We start from the raw sequence: 14,310 nt of genomic DNA, 5'->3' as shown, positions 1-14,310 counted from the left end.
GTATACAAATAATATTTTTGCAATGATAATTTGTCAAGGAGAAATTAGTGGTCTTAATTTATTTCCTACTTGAATTTAAGACTTAATAATAAATAATTCCTTAAATAAAGGTTCGAAAATAAAGAAATTAAATGGTTAAATAAATAATTCCTTAACAAACAAAATAAGTGGTTAAATTAAAGGTGCAAGTATTTAGAAAATAAAGTTTGTGAACTAACATGTTATGTAACCTTTTCTAAATTAAAGAACCTCATGATTTGATTTAATTTTCAATCTCATAATTTAAATACATAATTAAGATTTTACAATTAAGAAAACCCAATATTAAATGGAATATTTTTAAATTTTATTTCCAACATGGGTGCAACCAAAATTAAAAATAAATTAAATATGTAAAAAATTAAAATTAAACAAACTAAACATGATCCATTTAAATTGGTAGACCAGCCCATTATATTATCTCTTTCATATAATCTCTTGCAAGATTGAAGTTGAGATTCTGTTTCTATGTTTGCGGCAATATTATTGGTGCACTTTTCCTGTGTCATCTTCAATAATATCACCAAATATTATTAGTGCTTGCATTGTGCATTTGTGCTTCAATTCTTTGTTTGTCACAAACTGTGCCCACTAATAAATGGAAGTGTGAAATGTGAAAACCTTATTTAATTTCTTCTTGAGGATGATGATGACAATTGCTACACGGGTGCATAAGATATTTGAACAAAGAGTAATGTTAGATAATTAATTTTTTTTTTAATTATTTTGTTTCACTTACTTTTTTTATTCTAAATAGTAAATTTTTAATTCAAAATCTAAAATTAAATATTTAAACATTAAAGTTAGTTAATATTGATTAACTTTTTTTAAGTAAATATGTGCCTGTATTATTAAGGATTTTGAGTACCTAATTAAAGTAACCTATACTAAAAAGTTTTTTTATTTTATAATATTCTTTATACAATAAATACTTTAAAAATTTAAGGGTGTGTTTAATTTGTATTTGTATTTTTTATTTGTTTTTGTCCTTAAATTTTTGCAAAAAAAAAAAAAGAAGATTATTAGAGGTAGAAACAGAAAATATAATTTTATTATTTTTACTATTTTTTTTCCTTAATAAAATTTCAAAAACAAAAAATAATACTAAAAATAAAAAAAATGAAAAAAATAAACCAAAAGCAACCTAAAATTTTAAGTTTTTCAATATACTTTCTACATTTAATACTTTAACATAGAAGTGCCTATTTATATATATATAATTAGTTTGGATATAGCTAAAAGTTTTGAAAGCACTAAACACATGCATCATGATCTACTTGCTATATAAAAGGACTCCATTCTATGGAGCATAAGCATGCCAAAGACAATAAATTATTTATGTGAAATTGCAAGGGAAACACCTTTAATTTTTGATACTTTGTAAATTTCTCTCAAAGCTTTCAGCTTCCTCCTTTAAAAAAAAAAAAAAAAATCGGTACGTTAGTGCTTATTTATACACCCGTCTTTTATAGTAATTAAATTTTTTTATCTTTACAAAATTAGTTTACCGAAATATATACTTTAATTTAAGGTTTAATTACTCTGTTGGTCTCTATAGTTTTGTGAAATTTTCAATTAGGTCCCTATATTTTTTTTTTCTTTTAATTGAGTCCTTGCACCAAATTTTTTTTAATTGGGTCCCTACACTTTTTTTTTCTTTTATTTAAGTCCCTGTACCAATTCTTTTTTTTTAGTTGAGTCCCTATAAAATTAAGCCAATTACTACTAAGAGGGACTTAATTGAAAAAAAAATTAGTGTAGGGATCCAATTAAAAAGAAAAAAAGTATAGGGACCTAATTGAAAATTTCACGAAACTATAGGACCAACAGAGTAATTAAACCTTAATTTAAATTTCTAATAGTGTTTAAAATATATATATATTTTTTTAACTTACAATGACATGCATGTTAGAGTGACTTTTTTTTTTGTTATGCATATATGCAGTACAAATATATATAGAAGATGAGCAAAGATTGGGTTGTTATTGTGTTTGTGATATTTGTTTCAAGTAGTGGAATATTATTCAGCAATAATGTTTGTGCAAAACCACCTCCTAATGTTAACATAGGAGCAATTTTAGCTCTCAACTCAACCATTGGAAAGGTGGCAAAAATTGCTATAGAAGCAGCAGTGAATGATGTAAATTCAGATTCAACCATTCTCAGTGGAACCAAGCTTAACATCTCTATGCAAGACACAAAACTATCAACTGGATTTCTAGGAATCATTGACTGTAAGTGCATTATAAATCTCATACATATTTCTTTGTTTACAAATTTCTTTAGTAAAGAGTAGAATCAGGTGAGGAGCGAATATTTATCAAATTTAGAAAAAATATATATGTACATTGCATGTGATAATATTTTTTAATAGATTTTTTTTACTAAAAAAAATAATTGGTTTAATTATTCGGTTGGTCCTGTAGTTTCGTGAAATTTTCAATTAGGTTCCTATACTTTTTTTCCTTTTAATTGAGTCATTGCACCAAATTTTATTTTTAATTAGGTCCCTATACTTTTTTTCCCTTTTATTTGGGTCCCTGTACTATTTTTTTTTAATTGGGTCCCTATATAATTAAACCAATTATTATTAAGAGGATCTAATTGAAAAAAAAAAATTGGTGCAGGGATCCAATTAAAAGAAAAAAAAGTATAAAGACCTAATTAAAAATTTCGCGAAACTATAAGGACCAACAGAGTAATTAAACTAAAATAATTTATACTTTTTACTGAAATTTCACTTTTCACCGTAGTATTACACTTTTTTTTTTGTCAAAAATAGAAAAGTTTTTAATTCTTGTAAATTTGTCATTTAACTCATTTTTGTTTTGATTATCGTGATTTTTTTTCCGACACGTAAACTTTAACACACATCTAATTAAAAAATCAAATTTTTTAAAGCAAACATCTCAATCACTTTTTTTTTAAAAAAAAAATTATTACTTTTTAGTCATAATTTCTATTGTCATTGGTATTTGGTAGCAATTATTTTAAACCCTAAATTCTAAATCATAAATTTTAAATTTATCTTTAATCCTCTAAAATGTATGTCTATAAAGATTAAAAAAAAGAGTAATTTTAATACTAAAAAGAAAAAAGTTAGTTAATGTTGACTAACATAAAAATTGGTTCTTATACATTTTCTTTATAAAAAACTAAAATAAAAACAATAAAATTTAGGTAAAAACTCACATGCAGTCGACTTCACATGAAGTTAATATCTGAGAGCTGTTAGATGATTTGACTAATTTGACTAAATTTTTACTCAGATATCAACTTCACATGAAGTCGACTTCACCTGAGTTTTCATCTAAAATTTAACTCTTGTACTATTCCTTGCTCATTAATATTAGACCATGTTGATGAAAGTTTTATGTTTTTTTATGGTGGAAACTTAGTTGCAGTCGACTTCACGTGAAGTTGATAGCTGAGAGTCGTTAGATGATTTGACTGGTTTGACTAAATTTTCATCTAACGGTTCTCAGCTATCAACTTCACGTGAAGCCGACTACACCTGAATTTTCACCTTTTTTTTTTTTCATAGCATTGCTATTGATGGAGAAAGACACTGCAGCCATAATTGGTCCACAATACTCAGTAATGGCACATGTAATCTCACACATTGCAAATGAGATGCAAGTTCCTCTCTTATCATTTGCAGCAACAGATCCTACACTCACTTCTCTCCAATTCCCATATTTTGTTAGAACAACACAGAGTGATCTTTATCAAATGTCTGCAGTGGCAGATATTATTGATCAATTCCAATGGAGAGATGTGATTGCAATCTTCATTGATGATGATCATGGAAGAAATGGTGTTGCTGCATTAGGTGATAAGCTTGCCGAAAAACGTTGCAAGATATCACACAAAGCAGCCCTTAAACCTGATGATAGCAATGTCAACAAGGAAGAAATCAACAGTGCATTAGTTAAAATTGCTTTAATGGAATCTAGGGTTATAGTTCTTCACATTTACCCTTCTTTTGGCCTTGAAGTTCTTCACATTGCACAATCATTAGGCATGATGGGAAGTGGTTATGTGTGGATAGTCACTGATTGGCTCACAACTGCTCTTGATTCTGATCCATCATTGGCTACAACTTCAATCATGAATGATATGCAGGGTGTTATCACCTTGAGAATGCACACACCAGATTCAAGAATCAAGAGCAATTTTGAGTCTAGGTGGCCCAAACTAGCTCATCAAAATAATGATGAGGGTCCTTTTGGATTGAACATCTTTGGTTTATATGCTTATGACACTGTTTGGACCTTAGCTTATGCACTTGATGCATTCTTTAGAAGTGGTGGAACTTTGAAATTTTCAAATGATTCAAGTCTAAACACTTTAAGGGGTGATGGTGATACCCTGCATCTTGATACTATGGGAATGTTTCTTAATGGTAGCATGTTGCTTCAGAAGATTCTAGAAGTTAATCGAACCGGTTTAACCGGTCCGATGATGTTTTCTCAAGATGGAAACCTAATGAATCCATCATATGAGATCATTAATGTGATTGGAACTGGGGTTAGGAGGATTGGATTTTGGTCTAATTCTTCTGGTCTTCACACTGGTGAACAAGTTCCAAACCATGGAAATTCAAGTGAATTAGGGCTTTATGGTGTGATATGGCCTGGCCAAACAACACAAACACCTAGAGGTTGGGTTTTTGCCAACAATGGAAAACAATTGAGAATTGGGGTGCCACTTAGGGTTAGCTACCATGAATTTGTGTCAAGAACTGAAGGCACTGATAAGTTTAGTGGTTATTGTATTGATGTGTTCACAGCTGCATTGGAATTGTTGCCTTATCCAGTCCCAAATAAGTTTATTCCATTTGGTGATGGTAAAACCAATCCATTGAATTCACTACTTCTTCAGAGGGTCACACTTGGTGTGAGTATCTATTATTATATCTAACTGAATTTTAGTATGCCTATATTTATAATTATTACGGTCTATAAGGTAGCGTTTGTTTTGGGTACTGAAACAGAGATTGGAAGACTGAGACTTAGTATCATGTTTGTTGATTCAGAGACTGATACTAAAATTTTTGTTTCTGTCTCTAAAATTTCAGTATTTCAGTATTTCCAAAAAGTAGGGATACATAGGACTAAAATTTTTAGAGATAAAAACTGAAACTTTAATAACATTTTATATCTAAAATACCTTCATTTCAATTGATTAATTCCAATTTTATCCTTTATACAAATTAAATTAGGATTTCATTCTTATTTCAATTTCTGTCTCCCACTTTGTACCAAACAGAATACTAAGATTTATTTCAATCTTTGTCTATTAGTTTCTGTCTCTCAGTTTCAGTTTTTTCGTCTCTGTCTCTCCACCAAATACTACCCAATAGTTATAAGATATTGTTAAAATTAAAGTTATATTTTTTTTATATTTCGGTAATATTTTTTTAGTATTATTTTTTAAAACACATTGATAAATAATAAAAAGATTTTATTTTAAATTTAGTAACATTTTTTAAAATACTATAATCATCGTAACATCGTAGCATAAATATACTAAAATGACTCTTATATGCATTAACACATTTTTTTGTACACCTATTTTTAGTAATCACCTATAAAACGATTTTAAATAAAAATAGTTTTTTTTTTTATAATTGAAAAATGTAAAAGTTGAAATAATTTTAAATTTTTAGTCATTTTATAAAAGAAAATATTGTTTTATTTATTATAGATTCTCATACTATATGATTATTGAAACCCTTGTTATGATATGTGTAGGAGTTTGATGCTGTGGTGGGGGACATTACCATTACCACAAACAGAACTAAGATTGTGGATTTCACACAACCATACATTGAATCCGGTTTAGTTGTTGTGGCACCAATAAGGAAGATGAAATCTAATGCTTGGGCCTTTCTAAGACCATTTACTCCAATGATGTGGCTTGTCACAGGAATGTTTTTCTTGGCTGTTGGGGCTGTTGTTTGGATTTTAGAACGTCGCTTGAATGATGATTTTAGAGGCACTCCTAGGAGACAATTTGTCACCATTATATGGTAATTTAATTATTAATTTATTGTGCCAGAACAAATAAAATTTAATTTTTTTCTAATCTAATAAAATTTGATTTAATGTGCTGAATAATAATAATAATAGTGTAAATTTCAACAAGTTTTTAACTTTTAGATTTATTTCTCTATGCAGGTTTAGCTTCTCAACCTTGTTCTTTGCACATAGTAAGTGGTTAAAATTTTATTTATCTAGTGGTATTGTTGTTCTTCTATATCTTATATTAGTTTAAATAGTATAACTCATTTAATTGGTTACTAGTGTCATAAATGATTTTAGAGTACACCTTTAATTTTATCTATGAATGAAATTATAGAGAACTATTTGAAGATATATATAATTATTTTGTATCTAAGATTTTGAAATAATTAGTTTCATATATAATATAGTATCATAATTTTTATAATAAAAAAAATTTAGAATTTAATTTAGAGTAAATGTCATTTCCGGTCCCTAACCATTTGTTCAATAGACTTTCCATCCCCTAAGAAATCTAAATACTCAAATCGGTCCCTATCTACTTTGATATATGTACGTTCCAGTCCCTATCTACTTTGAGTAAATGCCCTTTTCGGTCCCTAACCAGGGACTAGAACGTACATATATCAAAGTAGATAGAGACCGATTTGGGTGTTTAGATTTCTTAGGAGGTAGGAAGTCCATCGGACAAATGGTTAGGGACCGGAAAGAGCATTTACTCTTTAATTTATTATCTTATAAAATATTTTTTTGAGGAATGTTAGGGGGCTAGCAACTTTTGGGATTTATAGCTATCAAATAGCCATCAATGAGGTTTTTAATGGTGTGAGATTAGTGTGAAATTTCATCCAATGACTCACTCTTCTTTGCTGATTACATGCTGGCCAAAATTTGATAAAGTTGCTGGCCCCTAAACTTTTCCTATTTTTTTAACATAAAATATATAAAAAAATACCGAAATTTTTGTAATTTTATACAAATCAAAAAAATAAAAACTCTTACGATATAATTATTCATGTGTCTTCTTATCGGGTCTAAGTAACAAACATTTCTCATTTCTTTGTAGGAGAGAAAACTGTTAGCACACTTGGGCGATTAGTCTTAATCATATGGCTGTTTGTGGTTTTAATACTGAATTCAAGCTACATTGCAAGCCTAACATCAATCCTCACAGTGGAACAACTCTCTTCCCCAATTAAGGGGATTGAAAGCTTAGCAACAAGCAATGAAAGAATTGGTTACTTGAGAGGATCATTTGCTGAGAATTATCTAACAGATGAACTCAACATACATAGGTCAAGGCTTGTTCCTCTCAATGACCCTTCAGAATATGAGAAGGCATTGAAGGATGGAGCTGCTAATGGTGGTGTTGCTGCAATCATAGATGAACGTGCATACATGGAGTTGTTCCTAGCAACTAGGTGTGAATTTGGGATTGTTGGTCAAGAGTTTACCAAGATGGGATGGGGCTTTGTAAGTATATATTTTGAAATATGCTTCTTTTCTTTTTCTTTTTTTTATTTTAAAAATATATATATTAAAAAAAATCAATTTTAAAGGATGATATTTCACCAAGCACTACTAACACGTTTAGCGGCGGTTTGAAATCATCGCAAAAACGTTCCAAAACCGCCACTATTTGCAGTTGGTGGTGTGATGTATATATATTATATTTTTCCTCATATGTTTGTATTTTAATTTGATGATCACTTACACAAACATAAACATAATATTAATAATTTAATATGTTTGTAGTGCTGATTTTAATTTGTAAGGGAATGTAACTAATTTTTTTTAATCAACAAATAAAGTAAGATTTTTTTTTTAAAAAAAAAAGACTGATTATATATTATTAAATGAAAAAAATTAATTGAGATCTTTTCTTATTCTATATACTACTCTACCATTTCTATTTTTATTTCTGTTGAAATTGAACTATCTAAGAGATCCCTAAATGAATAGTAGAGTGAAACTAATAGCTAAAGTAAATATCATATATTAAAAAATCAAATATAACAAATAGGTATTGACATAATCAGGGGCGGAGCCAGGTGGTAGGAAAGGGGCGATGGCCCCCCTAATTTTAATTTTTTACATATAAATTATATGTAAATTTCAGTTTAGCCCCTCCTTAAAATTTTATTTTAGTTTTAGTTTATTATATAAATACTTTTGGCCCTCCTCTAATATTTTATCTAGCTCCGCCCCTGGACATAATAATCTAAATATTTTAGCGATAATATTAGAGAGATAAAAAATACAGTCAAAACTTATTTTATTTAGTATTAATTAATTATTACAATAATTAATAAATATTAAATAAAGCAAGTTCGTTCTAGCTGTTTTTGGCTAATTTTTTTTGTTACTAAATATTTTTTATATTTTAGATATGGGTTATGTTAGGTAACTAATAACTTTTTTAAACAACATGAACAACCACCAATCAAATCAAAACACACTACACCTCCAAATTACCCACCTAAATTTTAATATTAGAATAACCATCCGCACACCTAGTGAAAATGAATATCCGATATATCCATTGTTTACATTGTTTAGTATTTTCATTGTATACCTATACTTTTCCTTTAGATATTTCTAAAAGAGGCACATTCTTTAAATATTTACAGGCCTTTCCAAGAGACTCTCCCTTAGCAATTGACATGTCAACAGCTATTCTAAAACTATCAGAGAATGGTGATCTTCAAAGGATTCATGACAAATGGCTAACAAGAAGTGCTTGTAGCTCAGAAGGTGCAAAGCAAGGCATAGATAGGCTTGAGACTAAGAGCTTTTGGGGTCTCTTCCTTCTTATTGGCATTGCATGCTTCATTGCTCTCCTTTGCCATGTTATTAGAATGACCTACCGTTTTAATAGGCATTATTCAAACAACACTACTAGTAATGACAACCTTGGAGGCTCTTCTTCTTCTTCTTCTTGTTCTTCTCGTATCAAATCTTTCTTTTCATTTGTCAATGGAAGAGAAGAGGAAGAAGAGATGGAAGATAAAAATGGGAAAAAGAGAAGGCGCAAAGATAATAGAGTGGTTCATGAAGTAGAGGTTTCACCATTGCATGAATCAAACGTTAGCATCCATGTTGAAAATGGTGCCTAATTAAGGCTTACAAGTATATATACAACTATAGTATTATGCAGCATTATTCAACCACAGTTTGTATGATTGCAATGTAGATATCAATATTCACATATCAATATATCATACAAAGTTGTTCCATTGAGCATTTCCTTACATACCCTGATATACTATTGTTCTTCCAGAAGGGTTGCATTTCATCTACACACATTTACATTCAAAGTTCACCAAAAAAACAAAGGTTTTCCATTTTTCCTTGCATACAAAGCAAGTCCTATATCTCTAGCAAAATATAACTGCATTTTCTAGTTCACCAAAATGTACAGCCTGCAACATATAGTCTCTCAAAAAAGGTGGAGAAAAGCATTCTTAACAACACTTCATGCTTCTTCAGCTACTTTGGTGCTGGATACTCTGAAATGTCTAGTTCCCCAGGTGTCATCTTTATTGAGGTAATATGATTCGAGACAAACAGAAACCCATGGCGGATGTCTCTTATCACTGGTAGCACCACCTTCAGTTACTCCAAGCAATTTGTTTAGCTTCTTGCTCAAACTATCCGTGTCCGGATAGCCACCAAAAAGAGTCTCCTGCCATGTATCAAGATAACAAAAAAGGGAAAAGGAAAAGGACCAGACACATAAATATGGAAAACAAAATAAGATATTAAAAGTGATAAAGCAAAACTCAAGTTAGAAACAATAACTTTAGCTCATTATCATAAAACAATTAACAAGAAGCCTAAATCTATGAACATTAGATAAAATTTGTGCAAACCCCATCCTTGGCAAAAACATAGGCATGAATTCTAGCTGTTGCATCCTCTAGGGTCAACTGCATTCTGTATATCCCGGCAGGAGAGCGGAGCATTTCAGGTTGGCAAGGCAACGCTGCAACCACTCGAACTACACACTTGAACTTGGCAGTCACCTACAATACATTAATTCAATAAGCAGAAAAGCATCAGTAATCTGTGCATGTATGACGTGTATATGGAGGGAGAGTAACTGAGTTGAAACTAAGAGCATGGTCACAACAACGAAAAGACCATATAACACCTGATTATTCGTGAGGGCTTCCATCAGAGTAACATGCGGCGCACAATGACAATCAACCGTTACAACTGTATTGATCAAGAACGATTGTTATTCCACTTTAAAAAATATATATATAAGATAAAAATTCTCATAATTTCTGCCAATCATAACTTTAATATGAAAAATTATAAGTTAAGGAAATAGACCTTAGTGAGACAAATGAAATACCTGTCACAGTTGAAGGTACAGGGACACACCCCAAATAATTTATTTCAAATCTCCGAGATATCCGCTCGTCAGAGAACCTACTTCAAGGCAAACAAAAAGAATACATAGATAAGCTCAAGTTTGCCAACCATATATATCCAAACCATGTAAATGTTTGAACTAATTTGTCTACCACCTTTTGCGTGTTAAAATGAGATTATCTTCAGCTGGAGTGTATCGAAACTTTGTAAAAGGGGTAAAAAGACCACGCCATAGTCCTGCATGCACTTCAAGGCGCATATTGACCAACTTAATCCATTTAAGTTTAACATTGTCTAGAAGGTGAAAATGACTCTTGTCAATGCTTCCATCAAAGGTTATCCTCAATATGGACCCAACAGTAGGGAAAGTACAATATAGATCTCTTGGCAAGGCCAATGATTCCAATTGTAAAGGAAGTGGACAATTCATTTCATCTTCTAGCCTGCAATTCATAAATGGCGACAACAAAATTTCTTTAACACACCAACATAGTAACATAAAACATTTTTTACAATCATATAAACTAGTCGAAAAATCACCTCTAGCGCAATGGATATATACAATTGAAAACTAAGCCCTTACTAGCAAAGGATCAATATATGTTCTCTATCATTATAAGTACAAATGGCAGAGATGTTCAAATAAAAGCAAGCTTGTATTTCAACTCACTTTGAACGTATGGTGTTTGGTGGGGCATTAGTACCATCCCAGACATAGATAAACCATTCATCTTTGGCAACCTCACCGAAATGAAGTATCTTAAGATACAACGAAAAGCATGAAGTAGAATTAGTGCTTTTGAGTAGAAACAATAAAAAGTACGGGTATAGAAATCTCTCGTGCAACATAGTGACTAAAATCCAACCCAACTACCTTGCATGCCAAATTCACGTGATCCCCTTCCTTGATTTCTTTAAACAAACGAAATTCGTGTCTGCCTACACAGCATATCAAAAACCTTGAATTCACACATCAAAATTTAGCAAAGTATAAAGCTAGATTATGAAGTCATGAATAAAACTTAATGGATGTATGCAAGTCTGTACTGAGTAATACAGGATGCAACACCAAAGTACCATCATTTGGCTGAAAGTTGACCCGCCATTTTCTAAGTTCGTGTATGCATATTCCGTCCGCATTTGTACGCTGATACTTAGAAGAAACTTGATAAGGAACAAGATCATCACTATCTTTCCCTTGATATAAGGCAAAAGAGGAAAATGCTTTACTGTAAACGAGATTATATTCCCCATCAAACGTTCTTACCTACAAAAGATAAAACAGTGAATATTTAAAGAATACAAGATGTAATTTTGTCTATACAAAAGAAATTTCACTTCTATTCAATAAGAGTAGCAATTAGCAAATGAACATACAGTTTATGTCAATGTAATTTCAACTTTACAACACAAGGTCACTAATCAATATCTATGTAAACTCGTGAAATACATTAACTTCAACATGTGAATGCAAGAGGTTAATATGAAAGCATACCGAAACATTACAAAGGTGAATCACATCTCCGGCTTCAGCAACATGGGGAAGCTTATCAGCAGTCAGAGCAAAAAGATTAACAGCCATACCGGTTTCATGATGTGATTGATCAACTATTCTTAAGACACAGCAGTAATCTGCAGAAATTTGTTATGAACACCATGAGCAGCAGCATTCGCAGATTATATATTTCAAGGTCATCAAAGTTGGTCAAACTCAAACATTTCACACACACACACAAGTGAAACCAGCTCAAAAAACACCTTCAGAGAAACACTCATCAAGCTACTACCAGTGGAAGCACATGGCAGCTGTAAGCCCGGCCTTTTTATCATCATCGCCGGTTCTCAAGTTAAATGTTTCTTTTTTATAAAATAAAAGTAAAGAATAGAAGAAACCCATGAATTTGAAAGAGGAAAGATGCAAACTTTGCAACGAGAAATGAAGATACATACCAGTGCCTCTCGTAGTCTTAGGGAAGGAGTATTCGAGGATAACCGCCACAACAGACACTCTCTGGCTGAGTAATGAAAGAACATCTTTTATCGGAACACGCTTGATTCCGCTTCTGGAAGCCATTTCTCTCTCACATATTCAGTTAGGGTTTTGCGTCAAAGCAATGGAACTTACAAAGTGGAGGGAGACGACACTCAAAGTTTCAAGCTTTTTTGGATGAATCGGAAGAGACTGAGTAGTCAGTAGTCACATTAGTATAGTAATTTTTTTTTTGAAAAAATGACAACTAAAATATAAATATTTGTATTATGTTGAATATTTTAATTAAATATATCAACAAAATTCAATTATCATCTTTCCCTAAGGAGATTTGAATATATAAATAGTAACAAAAATAAACAAATAAATAAGGCAATATTCATACTGCTTAGCATATATTATTTGTGTGGTACAATACAAAACATATATTAATAAAATTTGATAAGATTTTGAAGAAAAAAAAAGGTTAATAACAATTGGCGAATAATTGACAAAAGAAGATACTATTTTATTTTAAGTATATATTCATTTTAGTCTTTAACTAAAATTAATTATTCGATTGGTTTTTAACAATTAATTTCGTCAGTCACTTAGGTCTTTGGCTCCGTCAACTTTAACGGAAGACAAAATGATCCCTGACAACTCTAACATGGGACAAAATAATCTCTGACAACTCTAACAAGGGACAAAATGATTCATGATCCCTTTATTCGAAAACGACACTATTCTTTCCCAATTTTTATCATATCTCGATAACCCTAACATTCATACTCTTCTTCTTCACCTTCGCAGTCTTCTTTTACATCTTTTTCTTCCTCCTCTTTAGTTCCAAGATTAAGCCATGGTGTCATTGGTGTTAAACCCCAAAGTAGTTTCTGAGATTCATGATTTGCACCAATTTAATCCTGACTTACCAATTGCATCATTTATGTTCCCGATTTTGCTAACAATAAAAATGCAGCTGCAAGTCCTGGAATAAAATCATTTCCAATTTGAATGTGAAACTACTCCCCCTTTCAAAATGTGTAGCGCGCTCTCTTTTATTTACTCTTCTTGTTAACAATAAAAATGCAGCTGCAAGTCCTGGAATAAAATCATTTCCAATTTGAATTTGAATCAAAATCCCGCCCATTGCTTCTTTATTTGAGAACTGGCAGGTGTCTAACTTTAAGAGCAAATACTTGTCAATTACACACAGCTCCACGTGTCGAGCATAGAACGCTCTACTTGTTGCTCACAGACCACTCTACTACTCTCCTATTATATATTAATAGATAATAGATTTGAATTTGAAACTACTCCCCTTTCAAAACTTGCAGCGCGCTCTCTTTTATCTTCTCTTCTTGTTAACAATAAAAATGCAGTTGCAAGTCCTGAAATAAAATCATTTTTAATTTGAATTTGAATCAAAATATCGCCCAATTGCTTCTTTATTTGAGAACTGCCAGGTGTCCAACTTTAAGAGCAAATACTTGTCAATCACACACAGCTCCACGTGTCGGGCATAGAACGCTCCATTTGTCGCTCACAGACCACTCTACTACTCTCCTATTATATATTAATATTTTTGAATTTGAAACTACTCCCCCTTTCAAAACTTGCAGTGCACTCTTTTTTATCTTCTCTTTTTATTAACAATAAAAATGCAGCTGCAAGTCTTGGAATAAAATCATTTTCAATTTGAATTTGAATTAAAATCTCGCCGAATTGCTTCTTTATTTGAGAACTGCTAGGTGTCCAACTTTAAGGGCAAATACTTGTCAATCACACACAGTTCTACGTATCAGACATAAAACACTCCACTTGTCGCTCATAGACCACTCTACTACTCTCCTATTATATATTAGTAGATTTGTTTTAGATGTGAGCTGTGAT

General features: G+C 31.2%; 2 protein-coding genes and 1 non-coding gene across 3 annotated transcripts; 1 reads left to right on the top strand and 2 right to left on the bottom strand.

Moving 5' to 3' along the window:
• Positions 1 to 1,358: 1,358 nt before the first annotated feature.
• Positions 1,359 to 9,318, top strand: LOC112783106 (glutamate receptor 3.6). Its single transcript, XM_025825884.3, has 7 exons — positions 1,359 to 1,474; positions 1,985 to 2,273; positions 3,584 to 4,938; positions 5,796 to 6,073; positions 6,222 to 6,253; positions 7,132 to 7,538; positions 8,696 to 9,318. The coding sequence occupies exons 2-7, from the start codon at positions 2,003 to 2,005 to the stop codon at positions 9,179 to 9,181; spliced, it is 2,829 nt and encodes a 942-aa protein (XP_025681669.1). The 5' UTR covers positions 1,359 to 1,474; positions 1,985 to 2,002; the 3' UTR covers positions 9,182 to 9,318.
• On the bottom strand, positions 9,239 to 12,662 carry LOC112783108 (protection of telomeres protein 1b). Its single transcript, XM_025825886.3, has 10 exons — positions 12,396 to 12,662; positions 11,941 to 12,077; positions 11,523 to 11,712; positions 11,320 to 11,384; positions 11,116 to 11,204; positions 10,601 to 10,888; positions 10,426 to 10,502; positions 10,219 to 10,283; positions 9,938 to 10,090; positions 9,239 to 9,750 (listed from the first exon to the last, which is right to left on the bottom strand). Exons 1-10 carry the CDS (start codon positions 12,517 to 12,519, stop codon positions 9,541 to 9,543), a joined length of 1,398 nt encoding a protein of 465 aa, XP_025681671.1. The 5' UTR covers positions 12,520 to 12,662; the 3' UTR covers positions 9,239 to 9,540.
• On the bottom strand, positions 12,188 to 12,283 carry LOC112788390 (small nucleolar RNA snoR113). The gene has a single exon (XR_003195755.1). It is a non-coding gene; the product is annotated as a small nucleolar RNA snoR113 (small nucleolar RNA).
• Positions 12,663 to 14,310: the final 1,648 nt, after the last annotated feature.

The sequence above is a fragment of the Arachis hypogaea genome, chromosome 20 (genome assembly GCF_003086295.3).
Source record: "Arachis hypogaea cultivar Tifrunner chromosome 20, arahy.Tifrunner.gnm2.J5K5, whole genome shotgun sequence".
Lineage (NCBI taxonomy): Eukaryota > Viridiplantae > Streptophyta > Magnoliopsida > Fabales > Fabaceae > Arachis > Arachis hypogaea.
The sequence above is the reverse complement of the archived record's forward strand: the minus strand, read 5'-3'. Positions and strand labels throughout refer to the sequence as shown.